Below are 21,881 nucleotides of genomic sequence, written 5' to 3'. Positions count from 1 at the left end.
TAATTAGCGTGCGATTCCGGTGATTCACGAGGCGTGTAATGAACGAGCTTTTCCGTTTATTTTCGTGATTCGGATTCGGCTTTGATATCGAGAGGTTATTTGAAAATATGTCTAACGTTAAGAAGAAAGCTCTATTCGCACGTAACGTAAGCCGAAAGTTTTCGGTCTTATTTTCTCTTACGCAAACAAATATCAAGAGCATATATATATATATATATATAAGCAAGCTCGTATTTACATGAGTTTCCCGCGTCTTTTTGGAGAACACACGCCGCAGACGTTGAGAGAGAGAGAGAAAGAGAGAGAGAAAGAGAGAAGCTTTCGGCGAGAACTGGCCTCGAAATTCTGCAGCTCGCGCGCATATGGCGCTTTTACGATCGGCCCCGAAAGACTATACGCGAAATTTGCGTAGAGATTTTGTCGCTAGTGCGGATGCATACGTGTCGAGTCGGCTGTGGTGCATTTTAGCCCTGTCCTACTTTTTGCGACCAGGGCCTCTGATTATTTCTACGGCTGAATGTTTTATACGAGTTAGGACACTCTATCGATCCTTAATTTCTGGCTTATTAACGACGCAATGATATTCCTGCGTGTATGATAATCGATGCAGCTCTCTCAGTTCTCTTATATTATACGAGCTTCCAGGTATATAGAGAAGCAATATCGCAAAACGAGCAATAAAACAAGGATTAATACTTTTCATTATATATACACGGGAAAAAAATCTCCTTCTCCCACGACCGCCGCAGCCAATACAATCAAGTGCAATAAAAACTCGAGCGCGTTTCCAATATCACTCGCGCGACTTGCCGCATCGATACAAGTGCCCTCGAGGCAACAAAAAACAAAAGGCAAAGAGAGGAGGAGAAAAGCACACGTGCATGCGAAAATCCGGAAAATTGCATAGTTAGCGTATACTTGCTTTCGCAGCGCAGCTGTATATGCATTAGCCGTATGCGCGAGCGCCGCGTAATTCGGTCCAGTTTTCCTTGTAAAGAGAGGCCGATGAAAACTCTCCATCGAGGTCTCGGCCGCGATATAGAACACACCGCTGTGCTGTATGCATTAGTTGAGCGCCGCTCTCGAGGCTGAGCCTTGTAGCTCTCGCGTCTGGATCATCATCTCTCTCCGCGTGTTTTCTTTGCTCGTCGCAGACGAGAGATCTATTTACTTGTCTGTTTGATCGCGAGGATTACGCCGCCTCCGGGAGCATTTTCAGCATCGCGAGCCTTGAATTCGAAATCGACATTGCAGAACCAAGGGATTCCGAATAATTTAGATACGGAGCTTCGCAGTCTTATATAAGCGTCAAACATTGTGTTAAAATCTTTTTACGCGAAACTACTGCGCAGACTATACACACTTTAACAAGCGGCGTCGAGAAAGAGAGCCGCCCATCTGGAATTACGATGTCGCGCTCTCTCGGGTGCGAAATAAACAGGCCTCGAAAATCTTGTTTACCCCGGAAAATACCATCGCGCGAGACGCCGTATGTACGCAGAAGCTCCGATGCACCCAACGCTCGCGCGATAAATAATTTATTGTTTACCGGCGCAGCAGCAGCAGCAGCGGAGGCCACGGGGATATGACGCCGCTTAGGAAAAGGATCGCGTTTGCCCTTTCGGGATGAGTTTCAGCGCAGTAAGCCGCTACACGATTATAAATTAGTCATGGACGGGGCAAGGAGCTGCGATAAGTTCCTCGATTTCGCGGAATTACGCGAGCTTTCGTTGCACATCAGAGCGAGTATGACACCTCATAGTTTGTCACGCGTTTAATTAAAATCAGCTTGTAATTTTGCCTGTAATGCGGCCCGTAACGCACTCGAAATCCAAATGAATTCGAAGCGATAAATTTAACACTCGCGGCAGCGATCAATCGCCGGAACGGACGACTATTTTGGGAGCCGGGTGTAAAAAGGCGCGAGCGCCCGAGACACTTGAAAAATCGCGTCGCGGTTATTATTTCTCGCTCGGAAAATTTCGAACGAAACAATGCGCTCGCGGAATTACAGCAGATGCTGAACCTTTGACCTATTTTCGCGACGTTCTTCTCTGTGACTTGGTTGAATTTTAAGCGAGAGTATAACGGATGGAAATTCGCGATGAAGCGCGCGGTTTCCCTTGAATTCGAATCGCCGCCGCAAGTTTGAAAATTTGTTCCGTGACATTTATCAATTGGGTGAAAGGATTATCGAAGGACTTTGCGGTTGAGTTACCGCTCCTGGCACAAGGCTGACCAATTCGGCCTATTTTATTTCCACGTTTTTTATTTCGAACGTACATTTTTTTATAGAGGGGATAACTCGATATGGTTATGGCTAAGCGAGCAAAAACACAACGAGAGAGAAAAATCGATAGCCTATTTAATTATGGCGAGCGTTAAACTAATTAAACTTTTATATATCACACGCCGAGCACGATGTACACGTTTGCAAAAAGAAGTTTCGTCCCCAATTACTAGCTAGCGTCAAAATTAATTACAATCATAAATTTCTTTTACGCGCAGTGTGAAACCCGAGCACAGTATAGCTTTAATTTCATTCGGCGTAAATAAGAGCAATTTTAAAAAAGATTTTTGCATTTTCTTTGTTCTATTCTGAATGCACGCAGTGTATACCAAAGTTCGTTACGCAAATTTCATTTATCTCCAGGAGTTCGGATACAATGCGCTTGACAGGTACACGTCCGCTGCAGTTGTAAAAACAGGGCCGCTATTTTGCGTGGGATAAAAATTCCCTGTAATAATTCAAGGAACTCTCGTCTGCAGAAATAAGAGAAATATAAATTATTCGCTTTGTTTAATATAATTAATTACGAAACATCCCACACACACACACTGTTGGCAGGAACGTCAAGAAACGTGCCCCGAGTTAAGAATACACGTTTCCAATAGAATCTATTACGTCATACGATCTAATAGTAATGTACCTGCACGTGGATAATAGCATAGTCGACGAGATTTTCGCGTTATATCGATTCGAAAATAAACATCATCCCTAGGTTTTTTGTACTTTGTACGATAGGTAAACACGGGGGTTAGAAAAAAGCGGCTAATTATAGATGTAGCGTGGTTTTTTTTTAAACTGCAATCAGATTATCGGATATTTCAGTGTACCTTCCTCAGTTTCTCGCTTTCGAGATGAGAAAATTGTTAACGTTTTTTCGCGCTCTACGCAAACAAAGCCGCTAATTAATACGCTCGCAGCTATATACCCAGCAATCTTGTTTGCCAGTCGGAATAATTTTCAAGTGAACCAGATATGTTTACCCGTTGAAAAATGTTGCTCCCGCGCGAACCTGCAACCGATCTCGTAAACAAAGAAAATCGACTAAAAATAAGGCAAACATCCCGTGGGCGCGAACCAAATGAGTCTCGGATTCTCTAATAAAAGTATAATGTTTTTATACGAAAAGTATACGTAGGCGTTCTCCGGAACTATCGCAGCAACAAAAGCTACTACATAATCAGCTCACTCGATTTGTCAACCGACACATATCGATCTCCAGCAGCCGTCCAGCACAGCGACGCTTTTGCGAGTATGAAGAGTCAGAGAGAAGCAAAACGGTTTATCAGTCGTCCCGCGCGTGCTGTACTCCCGAAGTGGACCGATAAGCACTTTGTTCGTATAGGTCGCGCTGAAGCTGAATGTGAGTGTGTGTATGTGCGTTAGTGTATGGATATGAGAAATTGCCGCTTTCAAAGGCACATCGTCAAGCCAACAGGCTTTTGTCTATGGAATTATGCGGGGAATTTGGATTGAGCTCTGAGCTCTCCGGATGGGGGTGTATTGGATTAGGTGCTGGCAGCGCAGAGAAATTGTCTTTGGCCGGAAAGGTCGAAGGGAAATACGCTGTTTTGTTTTCGGCGAGTATATCCGATGTGATTCGAGTTTGAGAAAAAAGTATGGTGCAGAACGACTTTTTGTCCAATGTTTTAACTGTAGCGATTTATCACTAGTATAATAATAAACTATACTTACATTGACTAGTATTTGCAAGGCCTCGACGTAGGAACGTTCGGTGTCATATAACTCGACGACAACATGAGTGCGCGTATCCTGTAAACAAAAATATGAGTCTCATTAGGACAATCGATTGACATCGGTGGTGACTTATTGATTAATAGAAAAAAAAAAAAATTATAAAATATAAAATGCGACATGATGTTCTTCAATATAAGAAACAAAGTAAACTCAAACAAAATAACTGAAAAGAGAGGCGGAAATGCTATTTTTGAACGACGAAGACTTCGTTTTCGATGACGTCAAAAGGTAAAAGAGAGAAGAGGACTCAATACCTTTTGAGGAGTCGAATTGACGCGCAAATCAAGTTGTGCGCATACCATCCGTAAAGTACGCTTTTACGGGATGAAAGATTTCATTTTCGGTTCAATTTATAGACTGAACCAATATCGGTTCGAAATTGTTGTTTACATTTGTTTCACGATTAATTTAAAAAGAACCTCTATTTGCATATAATTACGGGAAGTAATCGCAGCCCCAACTGACGTCGTACAACAAATAATATAATTTCAAGTACACGAACTTTCAATTGAGTTGTCCAAGACGCATAGTTATACCCCAGAAGTTTCTCTCACGACTTGGCGGATAGTTCGCAGCCCATAATTGCTGGTCTCTCGGAGCAAATTTTCCCTCCGCTATCAAGTAAAACAAAAAGAAGTTACTAGAGCGTAAAGCCTAACCCTCGTACAACAGCAAAGGCAAAAACAATACCCTCGACGACCTCCCCTGGAAAGCGAGGAGAGAATAAAAAAGCGGCAAATTTTACGTAAACAGCACGAGTCTAGCGCGCTGTTTACCCTTGGCGTCTCACCGTACGTAATAGCGTTACGCGACGCGTCTCTCTTACGCGCGGACAGTCTCCAAAAGGCGAAAAACACCTCTCTCTCTCTCTCTCTCTCTTTCTCTTTGCTTCTGCGAAATGAAAGGGGAAAAGAGAGAGAGAGAGAGAGACGAGTCGGTGATTACGCGGGCAATTACGATTATAGCTTCGGGTGTAGCCATACGCGCGCCAGACGACACGAGGCACGGGACACACGTGTCCGCGAGTTAAGGAGCCGATGAGGGGAGGGTTACAGCGGCTATGTAGCCTCACACACGAGCCGTCGAGTTGACGATGCCGCGAGGAACGTGAGAATCACACGTGCGCAACGGCGACACGAGTCCGATGCGAAAAGTATGCTGTGTGATGATTGATTGGCGCGTGTTCTCTCTGTATTATGTCGTCGAAACCTTTTCCCTCCGTTCAACGGGGGGTTATAGAGCGTATACAGTTTCCTGTCGTCCCGATGCGCAATTCCTTTGTCAGTAGTAGAAGACGGAACCAGTCGGACGCGTTAATCGTTCCGAGATACCTGATTCAAATAAAAGGGTGAATCCGATATTATTTCCGCTACTGGCAGTTGTCTCTTTACACGCTGGAAAATAAAAATTTGTCGATTCAGCTGGATTCCCGTCGGAGGAATATGAGAAAAGTTACAAACCGAAAAGTATGAGGCAGGAGTCCAGAGGAGACGAGGGGACCGTCGTAAAGTTTCGAAAGTTTGATCTACTGTTCGAAACGTTTAAAAGTAGATTTTGAATGAAAGCTAATTTCCAACTTTTATCTTTTCTCTCTCCGCGCAATAAAACTTCTTGCCGCACTTGCCGAAAATATACAGCTTTTCTCTTTCGCACACACTCAGGGATGAATAAATCACAGCCATGACGATAAATTAAAACAGAAACCAAAAAATAAATGGATGAAAGACAACAATACAGAGATTACAACATCATCGACCAAGGTCGCTCTACGCACCGAGTCCTTCGACGACTGCCTGCCGTCCTCGCTGTCGACGGACAGCTGGCTGATGAATCTGTGCTCAACGCTCATCATCTTCGCCTAGTTTTCTGCTGATCGCCCACTTTTTTCGTTTCTTATCTCACCAAGGTAGAAAAAAATCGCAAATCGACCACGCGTTAGAGCATCGCGACCGCCCGCACTTGTTCTCCGTTGACTCTGTATACAGTTTCAGCCCCAGTCGGCGATGCCGCGACATCCAGAGAACATCTTGAGGGTATACTTTTGCTTAGTCTAGCCTGGAAAATGGTTAATCCCACCCCATGCTTTATTCGTACACGTATACTCGCACACGATGGCGAGGATATAAGAGCGGACGATGGTGTATTGCACAATTTATTCATTATCCGCGCTCAAGGTCTCTGTGCCTGATGCTGGAATCTTGCGCAAACGTACGCGCATGAAATTTTAAGCGCCGCTAGACGGTTCGCCTCGATACGCAAGCTCGCGCGCACGGGGAGCTTTTAATGACTTCTGGGTCACGTGCGTTCGCACATCATTATTTAGCCACGCGAGCGCTCGCGTGTGACTTTCCCTTCTCTCTCGCTCTCGACATTCTGTGCATTTACGTAATGACTGACGCGAGCGAATTCGTTGTTCGTCGGATTGATGCGTTCGATTTTTAGAGAAAATCTCGTGACACACACGACTGGTTTATATCCTCGAGCAAAGGGCAAAATAAGTGAGACAAACTTGGAATTCGCGGTCGAAGAAATATATGCCCCAGCCGTCGCATACCTCACGAATTTTATACTCCTTCTTCCCAGGAGAAACGAGCAATTTTTTCAAAACTTTCCAAGAAAGAGAGAAAGAGAGAGCCGTATAGTCGGAAAACGACGTCGGAGCTCGCGCATATTTCGCAAGAGGCATATCTCTCCGTCTCTCTTGCTCTCCATTGAAACATCTTCATGTGCTACTGCTGCTAAAAGCGAAATTGAAAATTACGTTATACACTCCGTAGCGCGCGCGTTTTCGTATGTATACATACAGTTTTGCAAACGCGCATATTTCCTCGCTGACTCTGTTTCCTCGCGGGCAGCAGTATTTTAGCCCCAACAGCTTTAACGAAGCTTTTATTCACTTTTACGATTAGCCGGTCATAATTTGTATGTTTAGCCCAAGAGGGAGAAAGAGTGAGTGACACCGCTCTCACTCTCGGTTTTCCAAGAAACCTCGCGAATATCTCGTGTCAAACGTGTAACGTTTTATCGTCGTCGCGACGCGTGTAAAGATGACATTTTAACGCAACGCAAGCTCTGTATGAAGAGACAATAAAATTCCGGAAAAAATCCCACAGCTTCTTTATTTTCATTGCAGCCTTCCGATTCTCGTCCATAAAACCTCTCGTTCCGCAACGATCTACTGGCGTTACATACCCTGCAATCCCGTATAATATAAAACTTTCGCACGCGGAAGCTTCGCCGTAAACACGCTATACACGAGAGCTTTCCGCGAGAGTCAAGGACGAGAGCGCTCAAGAGAGAAAGAGAAAATGGCCTCTTTTCGCGCGAGCTATATTCTCGGACACGAGGCGAGGCTAAGTGATCGAGAGAGCTGGGCCCGCGCGTAGTTTGAAAAAGTTTTTCGGCTGTATAGATCGGAGCTATCGCTTGCCAGCTGACGCGCGCGCGAGATATGGCTCGCTTGCGCGCGTTGGGCTTTTTAAGTTTCGGGCGAGAAGTGCCGGAAGCGCGATTCGGAAAGTTTCGCACGACGCGCGAGTGTGTACTTGTATTTTTCGGGATGGACATGTCGAAGAGAGTTGCGCTGACGTAAGCGCTTTTTGAGCTCGGGTGAGTGATTCCGTTGTGTTGTTTTTGCCGCCGTTGATATCGCGGATATTATACCCTGCAGGGGGATTAAATGCTCGACGGTGTTATGTCACGCTGCGATGCGCTACGGTTAAAGGTTGAAAAATAAGCAAAGCTCGCTCTTGTTTTCGAAAAACGAGTATTTTTACGCTGAAATTTTACGATCCCTCTGACTCGTTTTTTCCTCGTTACATCATCGTCCGAATCGATTCGAAACCACTGCACAATCCTTGCATAAAGCTCGAGCGTAAATAAACAAATTTCTCTCGGCGAGCCGCAATAATTACCATAAAGTCATCGCAAGCTCCCTGAGAGCACGATCACTGCACTTCCATCGCGACCTGCACTGCAAACTTCACGCGCGGAAAAAAAATCACTGCAAACTACCTCGCAACCGCGAGAACAAGTACACTGGACAGAGGAAAAGGGAGAGAGAGAAGCGATGCGCGATTCCGTTAATGCGCGAATGCCGGTTGCGCGCTCTATCAGCCGTTTTAAATTTAGCCTCGTGACTAAAGCCCTCTCTCTCTCTCGTGTCCGTGAGAGATGGTAGTTTGTAAAAGCTCGCGGAGCTTTTCCTCATTCCATTGGAAATCGCCGAGCGTAGGTACGTCCCCGACAGCCGATCATACGAACCGGAGTATAGAGCTGTCAAAAAGAGGGAATTTAACGAGGCAAGACGTGTATATTTCGCGCGATGGTGGTCTTGACTCGTGTATGGCTTTTTTTTCAATAATTCACGTTGTTGTTTATCGACGGCTGCGGAAAGGTTACGGATAGTCGATTATTTTTCTTCGCTGGTGTGTATATCTATTTTATAAAACTCGTCATTTTCAATGAATGAAAACAAGACAGAAAGCCAATGAAAATAGTATGAATTTTTACGGCTATTTATACGGCGGATGTGACGGTTTCAACTGCGTCGCGAGCGAGCGCTTATCCGAAGAATAAATGAGTTTATGAATGTTGCAGCAATATATATATATATATATATATATATATATATATATATATATATATATATATATATATATAGACGAGAGAGAGAGAGAGAGAGAGAGAGAGAGAGAGAGAGAACGTCGCCAGCGGTAGACGTTCTATCCCGCGAGTTTTCGATATTCCGATGCGCCGCTGCGACAAGAATAATATTTAAAATCGAATAGTTTTAGCTTTGATATAGTAGTCGCGAGCGGCCGTCGATTCGCAACAATGTCTATTCCTGGGATGTGTTAGCGAAATCGCTTTCTCGGCAAGATTAATATTGAGCGAATTTTTTTTTTAATTTGACGATTTCTTCGATTTACGGACACGCAAAACAAACTCGATAAACCCCGAGGTCTTTACAAACTATCAAGCCGATCAAATCTCCGCTGTTTTTCTTACATTCCGCGGTTATCCGAATCATCATACACCTATACACCGCGCTCTCTTTTCTCTCTAGCAACAACCTGTTAGAATCGTAAACCAGAAATAGCTCTATACATCGCTCTGCGCGGTTGCCGAGCTTGCGGATCAAAACAAGCTTTTGTTTACGCATAACGGAAGAAGGAGGGGAAGCCCCCCAACCCCTCTTAGGCCGGCTGCTTGGGCGAATTATTAAATTCGAATACCTATCACGGATTCGACTTGTTTGTCTCGATTAAAAATTAACTTCTCATGCGAGTGTACGAATGTACCGGGTGAATTAATTATCAGCCAGTCGGGAGAATTCGAGCATAAAAATCGTGGATTATTTCGCTGGGGATTTTTCGTGGGTATTTGAGGAAGATTCGGAATGTATAATCAAAAACGTTTTCCGGGCTGCTTTAGAGCGTCGTTCGTAGCGACACAATTTATACATTATTACCTCCGATATGCGCGTCGGAAAAAGCATAAAGCCGGCGTTATAGGCCGTAAATTTGCAATCGTCATGCGGTAACGTCGCGCGTAAGCTTCTGCTTTGGTTCCACGATTACCGCGAGCAAAAGAGCTCCCGAAAATCACAACAGGCGTAGTAGATCGAGCGTCGAGACAAAGAGCCGTTAAAACGAAGCTATAGCTAAGCGCGAAGATAATCGTCGGCCCACAAGGCAGACGTGCACGTGTTTTCTCAGTAGCCATCGGCGATAGGAGCTTTGACCTCCGGGCGCACGCGTACGCTTTATTCCTTCTTTTTTCTCTCGCTTTCTCTCTCTTTCACTCCTGTCGGGGGAAATCAAGGAAGCTCGCCGGCCTTGGGCTCAGCTTAGGGGGGTAAGGCTCAAGGCCTCCGGAGCCCAACGAATAGGAGGAGGGAATTTTTCGCGCGCGGCGAAATGCGTACGGAGCTGTGTGATGCGAGGGTCGAGATTTCTTTTTTTATACGCTTGGACATCGCGGGTGGGTTAGTTCCGGAGGAATTAATTTTCGGGGCTGTGCAAGAATGAGAGATTTCAATTTGAAGCTGGGAAGGCTATTTTTGTGAAAATATAAGGTGGGAGGATTTTGAAAATATGGATTGGGTAGTAGTAATAGTAGATTTGTATTTAAAATCGAAGTTTCTCGGAAGGTTCGTTAAAATTTAACAACTTTCAAGGCGATTGGATTCTGCGAAAAGCGGCTTTGAAGCTTTAAAAATGCATTATTGAGCGTTACGTCATTAGAGCGCGATAAAAAGATGATGGCAACTATGACGTTATTAGCACTCGAAACACTTTTTTGCCATATGTATAGTGTTTATAAAACGTTACGAAAGAGATCCCATTGCTTCCTTACGCTTTCTATTATGTAAAGTCCCATTGTGAACGCCACTGCAAAGCTTATTATAAAAATATTATTTTTAATCCGGGATAGACGTAACGCGGAAGCGAGCTAAGATACTCTATTGTGTATTGTGTCATCGATTTAATGGTAAAGCTGATCAACTTTTTCCGAACAAGAATATTGTTTTACAATGCAGCTATTGCTAATACAAGGCATCGCAGATGTTTATTTAAGTTAAATTTTAGATACGAGTTTACCGGATTATGATATGCCATTATTGTAGAACTCGGTACATATGCCAACTAGTGATGATGAGTTGTGCAACAATGACGTGGAACTAGTTATAACGAACACAACAATTCTATAAATTATTTTCCGATTTTAATTTAACCCTCAAAACTTTTAACACAATATCTACCATTTTCCTCATTACCTATTACAATAGCTCATTACTTCAAGCCACTAATTTCCGCGTACACAACACGCGAACGATTGTTCCGAACCACCATTATTCCCGAGCAGTGCAGCAAAACAGTTACCTCGCTCGAATCAATCGCAAATAAACGATTAACGTACACGAACGAGCGAATAATTTCCCAAAAAGCCCTCACCACCCTCCTCCGTGAAACCCATCGAAGCATCACCATCATCCAGCTCCCCTCGCCACGTATATCCCAGATCACCGGAACTTACTCTCACTTTCCCTCGGATCGTTTCAGAGCCCCGGCAACATCGGAGCAGCAGCAGCAGCAGCAGCGTCGTCGCACTGTATACAACCGACGCACACGAGCCCACACGACAGCGGCTACTGCACAACGGATCCGCAGCAGCAAGTGTCCTGCAGCGCGTCGCGACCTCGACTAGCAGACAGACGAAGGGCGACGAGAGAAAGAGCCGAGCTGAGAAAGAGATAGAGATAGAGAGAGAGAGAGAGAGAGAGAGAGCGAGAGCAGCAGAGCGCGTGTGCGCTAGCTGGCGTTACACGCCTGACACTGGCCCGGCGGAGGCTCCGGGGGGTGATCGATCCCCCGCCCTCGGCTCTGATGCTGCGCCGGGACGCCGGCGCGCAATTTAATGCCGGCGCGATTGCACGCGCGCGCGTCGCCGAGAGAGAGAGAGAGAGAGAGAGAGAGAGAGAGAGAGAGCGAGAGAGAGAGAGAGAGAGAGAGAGGGAGAATCAGCCCCTCTTATCGAGCAGCAGCAGCAGCCGAACGCCCTTCTCTCCGCGTATTCCTTGTCTCGTAGTCTGAGTAGAGGGTCGTGTGTGCGAGGACTCGATGCTATACGTGCTGCTGGGCTGGAGTGAATTTTTCGCGATGGGGTAGGACGATGCCGTCTGTCGGGGCTCCAAGGGGTTGGAACGAACCTCGACCGGTGAAAATTCATCGCACCTTAGGCGGAAAATCATTTCGATGACGCCCAAGCCACTAGTTGCTCGAACGATTTAAAGGATCGCTGGCCTATACTACGCACCCCCTGTACTTCGAACCATTCATCAGGCGGTTGACCCCTCTGAGCATCGTTTATTCGAAGGACGATGGGATCCTCTGCCGTACTAATTCGATCAGCGGAGTGTTTCTTAAATTTAACGACTTTCCAAACTTATTACCTTCCGAGGAATTATACTAAAAGCGCTGGGACATTGAACGCAAAGTTTGCTTCTAAGCTCTTGCGTGCGTTGTCGTTAAACTTTAAAGACTCTTTGCAAAAAGTGGGATAATAAAGGAGCTGAATCAATGTTCTATAATTATAGTAGGCGTGTGTGTGTGTTTGTGGCTGTACGGGGAATTTTCATTCTTCAAACTAGCTTCGCTTCAAAGAGTAGAGCACGTTATGATATGGAAATTAGGTCGACGAGGTAGTTTGCAAATTTCTTCCCGGAATTTCAACGATTAATCGTATTCGACGCAAAGTCTCGATTCCATCGTTTACGTACAGCGCGGTACCTGCACAAAAAGCTCGTTAAAAATAATACACCGAGCCGCGAGCTTAAGCACTCTCTAAACGATTCGTCGAGCAGTCCTCGGTACAGCACTAATGTGCTCGCCGCGTCGAGTCTAGGAAAACACCGGCGTTTACGCAAAAAGCCTCTCGAAAGTTTTTCGAGGGCGACCCAAATGCAACTCGTTGACGGGTTGTCGTCGCTGCTGCGCGTACTATCCCACACACACACACAGTCGTAGAAAGACACACACAGGGAGGCGACCGGCTGAAACAATATTGAACTCCTCGATACCAAGACTTCGTTAATGATGATGGAGAGATCCTCGGGGGAATGTGGGTCGCGAATGGGTTTACTCGCGCGATTGTTCCATCCATCTCTTCTTCCGCATACGTGTTCTGTGTGCGCCGAGGGCAAATGCGAGTAGTTTGCTATATATAGGCGCGTGTGCGCGACATTAGAAGAAGACGGCGGACGAAGATCGCGGCGAATAAAGGAGAATGTGCGGAGAGTAATTTTTCGAGAAAAATCGAGGGAGGAAAGCGAAGTTACGTGTTCGCTCTGATGCTTCTGTTGGGTCGTTCGGGGGAGGAGAAGGAGTGTTATGTCAAGAGTTGAAATTTGACTTTGCATGAATAAATTTGGTGCGGGTGCAGAGTTGGATTGTAAGTATGCATGTCGTTAATAATTATGATTCACCAGCTCTGTTAAATTCACAATCTCTATAAAAATAACTAATGCGCATCAGCGGAGATAGCTATTGTAATCCCAAGAATTCGCAGCGATTTCAATAAAGCCATCGCGGGGCATACATATACAGCTCGAGAATTCAATGAAGAAAAGTACGTCACCGGGGCGCGACGAGATCAAAAGGCGAAAAATTACATAAAGAATTGAGGCAAGAGACCGAGAGAAATGCCATAATGCAAAAAGAGGACAGCCGCGGAGCAAGAGAGAGAGCGAGAAAGAGCATCTCCGTGCGGGATTATACGGGGGGGGGGAGAGAAGGGCGAGAATGGTATCGATCTAATGCCACTGCGCCGGAGAGAGAGGGACTGTATTGCGGAGGTGTTCCGAAGAGAATGCGGTTTCTTCCGCAGGATGATATTGTCGCGGAGAGTCTCTCTCGTAAACGGTATTTCACTTGTGAGCGTGGGATTTTCGTTGTCTATATCTCTGTGTGTCTCTCTGCGACGCAGCCTTTTTTCAAGTGCAGCAACGCCGCACTTACGTGCTCGGCATAATTCGGTGCTTATTGAATTTTTCCGCCACGCTGCGTGGGCGTGTGTCTGTGTGTCGAGAGCGTTCTCGAGAGACTTGACTTTGATGACGTTATAATTTGCATGTCGATGTACCGGAGCTTTTTGTATAGATCCCATTCAGTTCTGCGCGGCTGGAGCAATGGAGCTCGAGAAGTACTCGAGCTTTATTTCGACGATGAATATTTTGCTTTTTTTCCCTGCGCTTTTAATGCGCGCGTCTTGAAAAACTGAGCAGTGGCTAAAGAAATGCAGGGATAAGCGGATTTTTAATTAACTCGAAACATACAAACGAAAGAAAATCGAGCGAAAAAGTGCGAAGGCCAGCATTAAAGCGCATTTTTGCGTGCTCGGCTTTATAAACATAACTCGGGGATCTTGTCGAGTTCGGCTGCACCGAGCGAAGCTCTGGACAACGCTACGAAGGCTATATAACGCTGCGGCTGCTATTTCCGGGATATTTCGACCGTTCGCGGATAAACAGAAAATAGACCAAGTGTGTTTTTCTTCCGCCGCCGAAATCTCCTCAATGGACAGAGGATGTCACTTACATTCTTCGATTCTTTTTTTCTTCGCGTTTTATGATTCCTGACGAACGCGATGATGCAGTATTCGCGTTACGCAACAAGTGCGCGGAGAATATTATGTGGTCTGTTCTTTCTTCATCCTTGCATAGCATATCGGTTTACTGTACGCTTTTTTCTGTGCGCAACAACTGGTCGCGGCTGCTCTACTTCTTTTATGAGCCATACAATGAAACGCCCATCGAGAGAAATTGAAAGTGAGAGAGCTTCAATATTCAAAGTTTTACATATTTTATTCAATCAATCGCATTATTCTCCATGCTGCCATGGACGCTGGTTTAATTATTTTTTTACACAATGGGCATCGACGCTACACGTGGCTCTGAATGCGTATATCATTGGAATGCGACCCTGCAGTCTATTCTAATTGGATCATATTTTCTTCTTCATTGTGCACAAGTTCCAATATCAGAATAAATTTCGAAAAATTCAACGAATTTTAAATATGCGATTTTACAAATCACATACACGTGGATCCGCAGAAAATACCCCAACGAATCCTCCCGCCGGACAAATGTACTAATTTGGCCAGGGGACACATCGCGCATCGCTTCGGGATAACGAATATTTCACGCATTTAGCGTTCACGCACACGGGCCATCCCCACGTCTCGTGTGTAATATAAAGCTGCGCCGGGGGAAAGAGAGAGTGCGTGACGTCGGCGTCGCGTCGTCGACCTCTCGAGCACGTGACTACGGGTCTTTTTCATTCTTGTCTCTGTCTCTGTCTCTCTCTCTCTCTCTCTCTCTCTCTCTCTCTCTCTCTCTCTCTCTCTCTCTCTCTCTATCTATCTTCTCATATTAAATATGCGCGCGCGAAAAAGGCGCGCTTTCATTTCACCGACGCGCCGGCTGACGTCACGATTTTCTTATTTATTCTTCGCTTTTTTTCGCTCGGTCTAGAGACTTTGTTTTTCCGGCATTAATTAGGAGCGAGACGACCAGGAATGCGCTAGATGCCTTAAATGGGGAGCCGATTGCGCGACGAGATAGCTGGAAAGTCGAGAGAGCTACAAGTGCGATTTTTCAGCGTAGAGTTCAATGCGATGTTGGAAAATGGATGATACCATGTTGAAATTGAAAAAGCAAGGTTTCGAGCTTACATCACTTACCGATGTTTATACTTGTCGTCGATTTATCTAAACAGCTCCTCGACTGACTTTTGAAAATCCGACGCTGACCTTCGAGTCAGGGAATTCCCGAGCTCTGATTTACAACGATTTCATCTCTACGCACTTTATCGTGCGAACCAGCCGTAAAAATAAAAGATTCAGCTTAACTCAATGTCAGAGGAGCACAACACGTTTATACTTTATCTACCTTCTCGAATTCACAAAATTACGTTATACCATTTGGCGCCCAATAAATTCAACGAAATTATAACGAGTCGCGATTTCCACGAGCTTAATCCCCACAACCAGATTAACAACTCTAGGCCAACAAACTATAATCCGCTGCTTGTACGATGATTACCCGTAGCCGTGTGGCTAATGAAGAAACCGCCGAGAAAAAAAAAGAAGTTCACATGACCCTTTAAACCCTCGACTCGCGCGAGAGAAATACAGGTCAGCCTCGTGCAGCGAGATTTCGGCTAATAAACTCCTCCCCGCTCTGTCTCTGGCACCGCCGACGCTATCTCTTAATAGCCCAAAAGCCGTGCCGAGAGGCTTATTTTCAGAGCAGCACGACGACGAGCGCCAGTGGTTTTATAGCCCGAAGAATTCGAGCAAAAATCTTTCGGATTACGCCGTCGCCGTCGCGACGGATATGCGTGTGTGTCGTCGATTTTTTTTTTCTTTCTCTTTTTTTTCGCTCTCGCCACTGGAGAGAGAGAGAGAGAGAGAGAGAGAGAGAGAGAGAGAGAGAGAGAGAGAGAGAGAGAGATAGAGCATTATACAGGCGACTTGTTCCGCTATTTAAAGACAAGGAAAGAGCTGGTTTCGGACAAGAGGAGAGAGAAAAGCAACGAGGAATCCGTTGGCGAATTTTATTTTCGTGGACGCAATAAAAAAACACGCGCACATCACACACGGACCGGAGGGAGAAATTTCGGAACGATGACGTAAAAAGAGGGAAGATTGATTTATTTTCTTCGAGAGAGTTGTCCTATTCTGGCAACGGAGGCGCAATCGATTGACGCAGGCGGCGCTGGGATTTTCTCGAGATTCGAAGATTGAAAAATAGATATTATAATTCTCTGAAAATGTTCGTGCGCTTATTGTCAGGCCGGAGCTTTTCAGCTGATCTACGCGGAACGTATTCCGTAACGCTATTGTTGGAGGAGCGAATAGAGGGAAAGTTGGTAAACGCTTTATAGAGGCAATACGCGTTGCTTATGGAATTTAACGATAACGCATACGGAGAGGCGTCTATAACGTCCGAGGTAAGTGAGAAAAGTCGATTCGCGTGGGCGAGTTTTTATTTCACCGTAGGCGAACAGTACCGAGATATTTTGGTCTTTGCTCTATGAGAGCTTGACAGAGGCGTTTGGGAAAGGTTCGCGCGCAGAGAGCAATATACCTCCCAAGTTTAGCGCCATTAGCGGATTATAAGACGGATGAACTAGCCGAAGTAACTTCCGAACAGCTTCTTCGAGCTATTTCCATGACAATGATATATATCAATTACTCAACGTTTTTTTCGGATCTGCCTAATGTTCTCGTCGAACCCCCGCACCCATCTCGCTAAAAACTAATACCCCCCCTGGCCGAGCGTCAGAGTCTGAATAATGCACGCAGGGATCCTAATCCAAAATACATGCCATCGTCAGAGAAGAATTCGACCCAAAGTACCTCAACAATCCGCTTACGCACATCCGCACGCGCGCCAAGTTGGTAGCCCTGTCCGCGACCAGTGGTGGGGGACTTCATTCATGTTGGAGGTTATGCAGCGTAAATGGCGCGGATCTAGACATCGGCCAAGAAAACCGTCGTCGTCGTCGGCGCATCTCGCGTGCATTCCGCATCTAAATTTACGAACAGCCTCTCTATATCGAATCGCATGACGCGGCCACCTGGTGGCCGACTCCGGAAACGCGACCTGCGTCAATCCTCAAACATGCGTTTCCGGTTGGCAATCCTGCTGCTCTCCTTATTTTTATCCCGTCGAATCGTTCTTTTTTTTTATCTTCGAAAAAAGAAAACCGACGCAACCGATGTCTTCCCGGCCGCGACGACGCGGATCTTAACGCTCTATTTCTGTTTGTTTTCCTTTTGCACCGCGCCGCGTCTCTCGCTCGCTCCCGTCCGCGCTGTGAAACTTCGAGGGCACCGAGTGACCTTGAACGAGAGAGAGAGAGAGAGAGAGAGAGAGAGCTCCTGCTGCTACTCAGGATTTTGTTTGGCTTTGGAAGAATTCGAAGCTGGGTAATGTTGCCGTAATTGGATTTTCGACGGGAGAACGTTGCTCGCGAGGGAAACTTCGGGGACCGGCTTTGCTCCTCGAGGTATGTTTTAAACATGAGAGCATGTAAAATCCCGATGTTTAATCCGTTTGATTTCGGCGGAAGGAGAGTCGTACGTGTACGAGGGGGAAGCTCGCTGAGCCGTGGGGCGTAATATTCATCGTTTTTCAGCGGCTGAAAGTTTCCGCGAAGGAAAATCTGCGCGTTGCGCAATCAACGATTTACTTTTAGCTTTAAAGCTCTCATATTTTAAGCCACGAGCGTTACGCGTACGCTTTAACGCTTTCGCGGTGATTCATGCAAAAATTGAAGACACAGTATAGTATAATGACGGTCGTTATTGCTGGCCGCAGGCACGACGATCGAGTTTTCTCGATACGAGGCGAAAATCGCTATTAAACACTTTTTTCCCCCGCGCACGCAGTTATCGGGCATCGAGACTCAATAAAACGATAAATATTCATATAGAGCCGGCGAGAGAGAGAGAGAGAGAGAGAGAGAGAGAGAGAGAGAGAGAGAGAGAGAGAGAGGGAGCTGCTGGCGCTCTTTGGAAAGCCGGCGCGGTGGCATTTTTCTAATGACAAGCCGCTGCAGCGGCGCGAAACTCAATTTCAAGCTGTCACAGAGAGGCGCGCGCATTGAAAATCAGCGCGAAACGAGTGCCGAGCGGCAATAATGCGATTGTTCGCCCGTTGCCTTGACACGCTACGGCGTGTACACGTCTCTGAAGGCTCGATATCTGTTTTCCCGCGCGTTTCCCAGAAATTTCCATGAACTTTACCGTGAGCTTAAAGCACGCGCGCTATATACTTATCAGAAATTTATTCAACGCTGTATCGTTTGTTCCTTTTTTCTCCGCTTGAAGTATGAAAAAAAGTTGGCTCTTCCGGCGCGAGTTGTTGGTGAAAATCCGGAGCGAACGTACATCGCAGAATGATTTCTGTATGAAACATAAATAGAAGCTTGTGCGCGTGTGCGAAAAATGTATTCAACGGAGACTGTGTGCTGCAGGTTGTAGTGTTCTAAATTGAATGCTAACTCAGATGCGAGGTACCCACTTTGAGGAATCATTTTCCAGTGTCGAGTACGCGCCTAGGACTCAAATTGAGCAATTGTCCCTGCTTGATGCCTCATTCGAGAGCAGAAACCGTCGCAAGCTCTGGACGCCGAAAATCACGTAGTTGATAAATAAACAAAATCGTCCCTACAATAAATTTTTTTTCCCCTCGTCAAAACGTCCCTTCGTTGCCTATAAATAAACAACGCGACCCGTTTTTCTTAATAAAGGGAAGCAACGCGGAAAAAGCTCCTACGAGTCCGTCTGTACGCGCAGACTAGCGCTCGCGCCGCAAGGCCTTGCGCGTGTGTTTATCGCCTACGTCATCGGCTACGACTATACCAAGAAACGGAAGAAGAAGAAGAAGCAGAAGACGTGCGTGAGCGGCTCATTCATGAATTTCAGCGTCACGTTGCGGAAAATACACGGATGTGCAGCTAAGCGAGGACGCGTGCGAAAATTGTGTTATTCATATGCATTCTTTTAGGCCAGATTAGTCACGGAGAAAGATGCCTGCAAAATTAGTTTGGAGGACGTTGTGGGATCAACCTCTCCGAGAGCTTGCGATGGAAAATCGTGTACGTGTAACGAGTATTAAAGGCCAATCAAGTAAGGTCGATTGTCAAAAACAAGATTTACCAGGGTGTATAGGCGGGCTGATTGACGTGTATGCGCGCGAATGTCATCAATGCTCCGGTTGGGTCACAGCGAATCAATTGGCTGGAATAAAGCGGAATCGATGGATCAGTCGCGGTTTAGTCGCGATTAAATGCGAGATTGACGCCGTCGGCTATACACACGCGCCCGCATTATGCGCCATTACACAAATTGAATTTCGCCCAGTCCACACACACACACAGAGGCATGTATACTTTAAATCAAAAGCGAACACTTTGTATTATTATTATTCAACGAGTGTGTATAAATAATACCCCGGGGTTCCTCGTGCGCGTTCCAAGTTATTTTCTACGCCGCGTGTGCAGCTTTTCAGAAAGCTCTGCACCAGCAAGTAGGTATACAATACGAGAGCATCAATACGGGGAGTATAGAACTTTGATGACCATTGTGCGCGGGGGGTATTATTATATTCTTCAGACAAACGTGTAATTGTACCTCGAGGAATCCTGCGAGAGAGTTGCGGACGAGTGTGAGCTTTTATCGGGGGACGTACTTTATAATGCTAGTAGGTCGGATGTGCGAGGTGTGTGTGTATTCCTGAACTCTATAAATATAATTGAACGTTGTTTGTATTAGCGCGCGTATAATAATAGGTTTTTGTGCGCTTGGCTTATTCTCGGACTGTTGTGGCGATTGTTTGATATGTCATTGCTACGGTGTGGGATCAAAGGCGAAAGGTTATTATATTTTCGAAAAATTTTAACGCGTAGATTGTTGTCACACGGGTCGTTTCCACGATTAGCTGCATGCGAACGAGATTATTAAACGAGCTATTAATTAATTAGTTCGAAATATTATTAATAAGCACTGCTCCACTTGTCGGAATATTCAATATTGAAATAATCTAAATTAATAACAAGCGCATAAATGTATTTCAAAAATACCCCAAAAACTCTTTGTTCCTCCCAACTAAGTTTCTCAATTAGCACATTGTAAATTCAATCTCTCATAAAGTCCTCTCGAAAAAAAAGAGAGAGAAGAATCATCGTCATGAGCGCAGTGAGTTTTCAGCGGATATCAGGCGGATAAGCGTCTCGCGCCAAGGCTGCTCCGAGCCAGCGAGCCACGAGAAATATGGTCGAATATTATTAGATCACGTTTGGAAGCAATCGTCGTCGTTCCGCGCGGCGTCCCGAGAGTCATTGGAGAGTCATTTCGTCGTTTTTCGAGATGACACATCGTGTCGCTGCACTTGTCTCGCCATTGTTCTGCCGCGGAGTGTATTTGTGAGTCTGCGGGTAAGTCCTGCGACGTCGTGTGTGAGGAAAGTCCGAGATTCTTTTTATTTTCTCTCATCTCTCTCTCTCTCTCTCTCTCGTCGAGTCGCTCTCGGGTTAATTCGGTTATGAGCGCAGATTTACGATCGTTTCTTATTCCGTTGACGCGATTAATTTCATTCGCTTGATTAATGATTCGCGCAGACACACGGCGTCTTATTAATTACTCGCGTGTAGTTCTATAATTACGATCATATTTTTCCGCTTCGTTCGTAAATAAGACGCGCAAAAGCAGAGCTCTTTATAGCCATACCGCGTCCTTTATGTTCGCCGAGAAAGGGAAATGGATTTATATGATATGAGTGACAATAAGAGAATCAATCGAGCCTATTTTCGTTACTCGATTCGTCGATCCTCTTATAAAGACGAAGTTAATACAACTTTCATCGAGCGTCCCTGCCTTTTTCAGTCCATTCATTCGATGAAAAGGATCGGGCGTCAATAGAAGATTAAACTCGTGGACTACGTGAAAAGTCCATAATTTAAAAAACTCGCCTCCCCTCGCGGCTGTACAAGGATCGATATCGCGGATGATAATCAATGGGTTCCAATAGGAAATCGTAAAACTCTCCGCATACACTCCTCCACTTTTAGAGCTCATTATGCGACGGAACCGCAGCGCAGCTCACGTAGTTAGGCCAGCAAAGTTATAAATACTCGATATAATATCATCAGTGCGTGTGCAAATTGAGTTCCCGGAAACGCTTCACATACGCTCGCTGCGAATGTCAATATACGACTCCAATTCAGATCGGAGTTGAACTTCGAGCCAGCCTACAATCAAATCAGTCGCTTTCCGCCAGAATAAATGCGTGAAAAAAAATGTAAGTTCACTCACGTTTCGATGCACAGGTGCCCGAGCGACTCTCTCGGATGATCCGCGCAGCAGCTCGGCCAAAAGTTCAGGACTAGGTCCGGGCAGACCCTCGAGCTTGCTTGGGCTGGATGTGGTGCGATGATGGCAGGGCGTCGGCGGTCCAGCGGCCTCGGCGCTGGCGCCGCTGCTGCTGCTCGCGTTGAAGGACAGGTTCGCCGAGACCTTGCGGCGTTGGCGCAGCCCGTCGTCCGCAACGAGGCCGACGAGGTCCGTGGCCTGTCGCGGCTGCTTCGCCATCTCAGCCTCGAGCATCTGGCCGTAGGGACCGCGCAGCGGTCGCTTGCTGTACCTGAGGTGTCATTTCGCGGTGAGCTTTCATTCTCCATTGTTTCGGGCTTTTTTTCTACTCGTCTAACAGGAAGATTAGCTCAAAAGGAGCAGACGAAAATGTGGGCTAATTGCGAAGCTCTCG

At 46.0% G+C, this 21,881-nt stretch overlaps 1 protein-coding gene across 8 annotated transcripts in view; it reads right to left on the bottom strand.

The window, feature by feature from the left end:
* LOC100123336 (rho guanine nucleotide exchange factor 17) overlaps positions 1–21,881 on the bottom strand; it is a 49,729-nt gene that overhangs the window by 8,453 nt on the left and 19,395 nt on the right. For all 8 annotated transcript variants that reach the window (XM_016984449.2, XM_016984446.3, XM_032598014.1 and 5 more), the window contains 2 exons: positions 21,431–21,758; positions 3,983–4,060 (listed from right to left, as the gene is read on the bottom strand). In XM_016984449.2, the coding sequence (XP_016839938.1) occupies positions 3,983–4,060; positions 21,431–21,758 (406 nt within the window). The remainder of the gene's footprint in view (positions 1–3,982; positions 4,061–21,430; positions 21,759–21,881) is intronic.

The sequence above is a fragment of the Nasonia vitripennis genome, chromosome 3, assembly GCF_009193385.2.
Source record: "Nasonia vitripennis strain AsymCx chromosome 3, Nvit_psr_1.1, whole genome shotgun sequence".
NCBI classification, from domain to species: Eukaryota; Metazoa; Arthropoda; class Insecta; order Hymenoptera; family Pteromalidae; genus Nasonia; species Nasonia vitripennis.
This window is presented reverse-complemented; position numbering and strand designations above follow the sequence as displayed.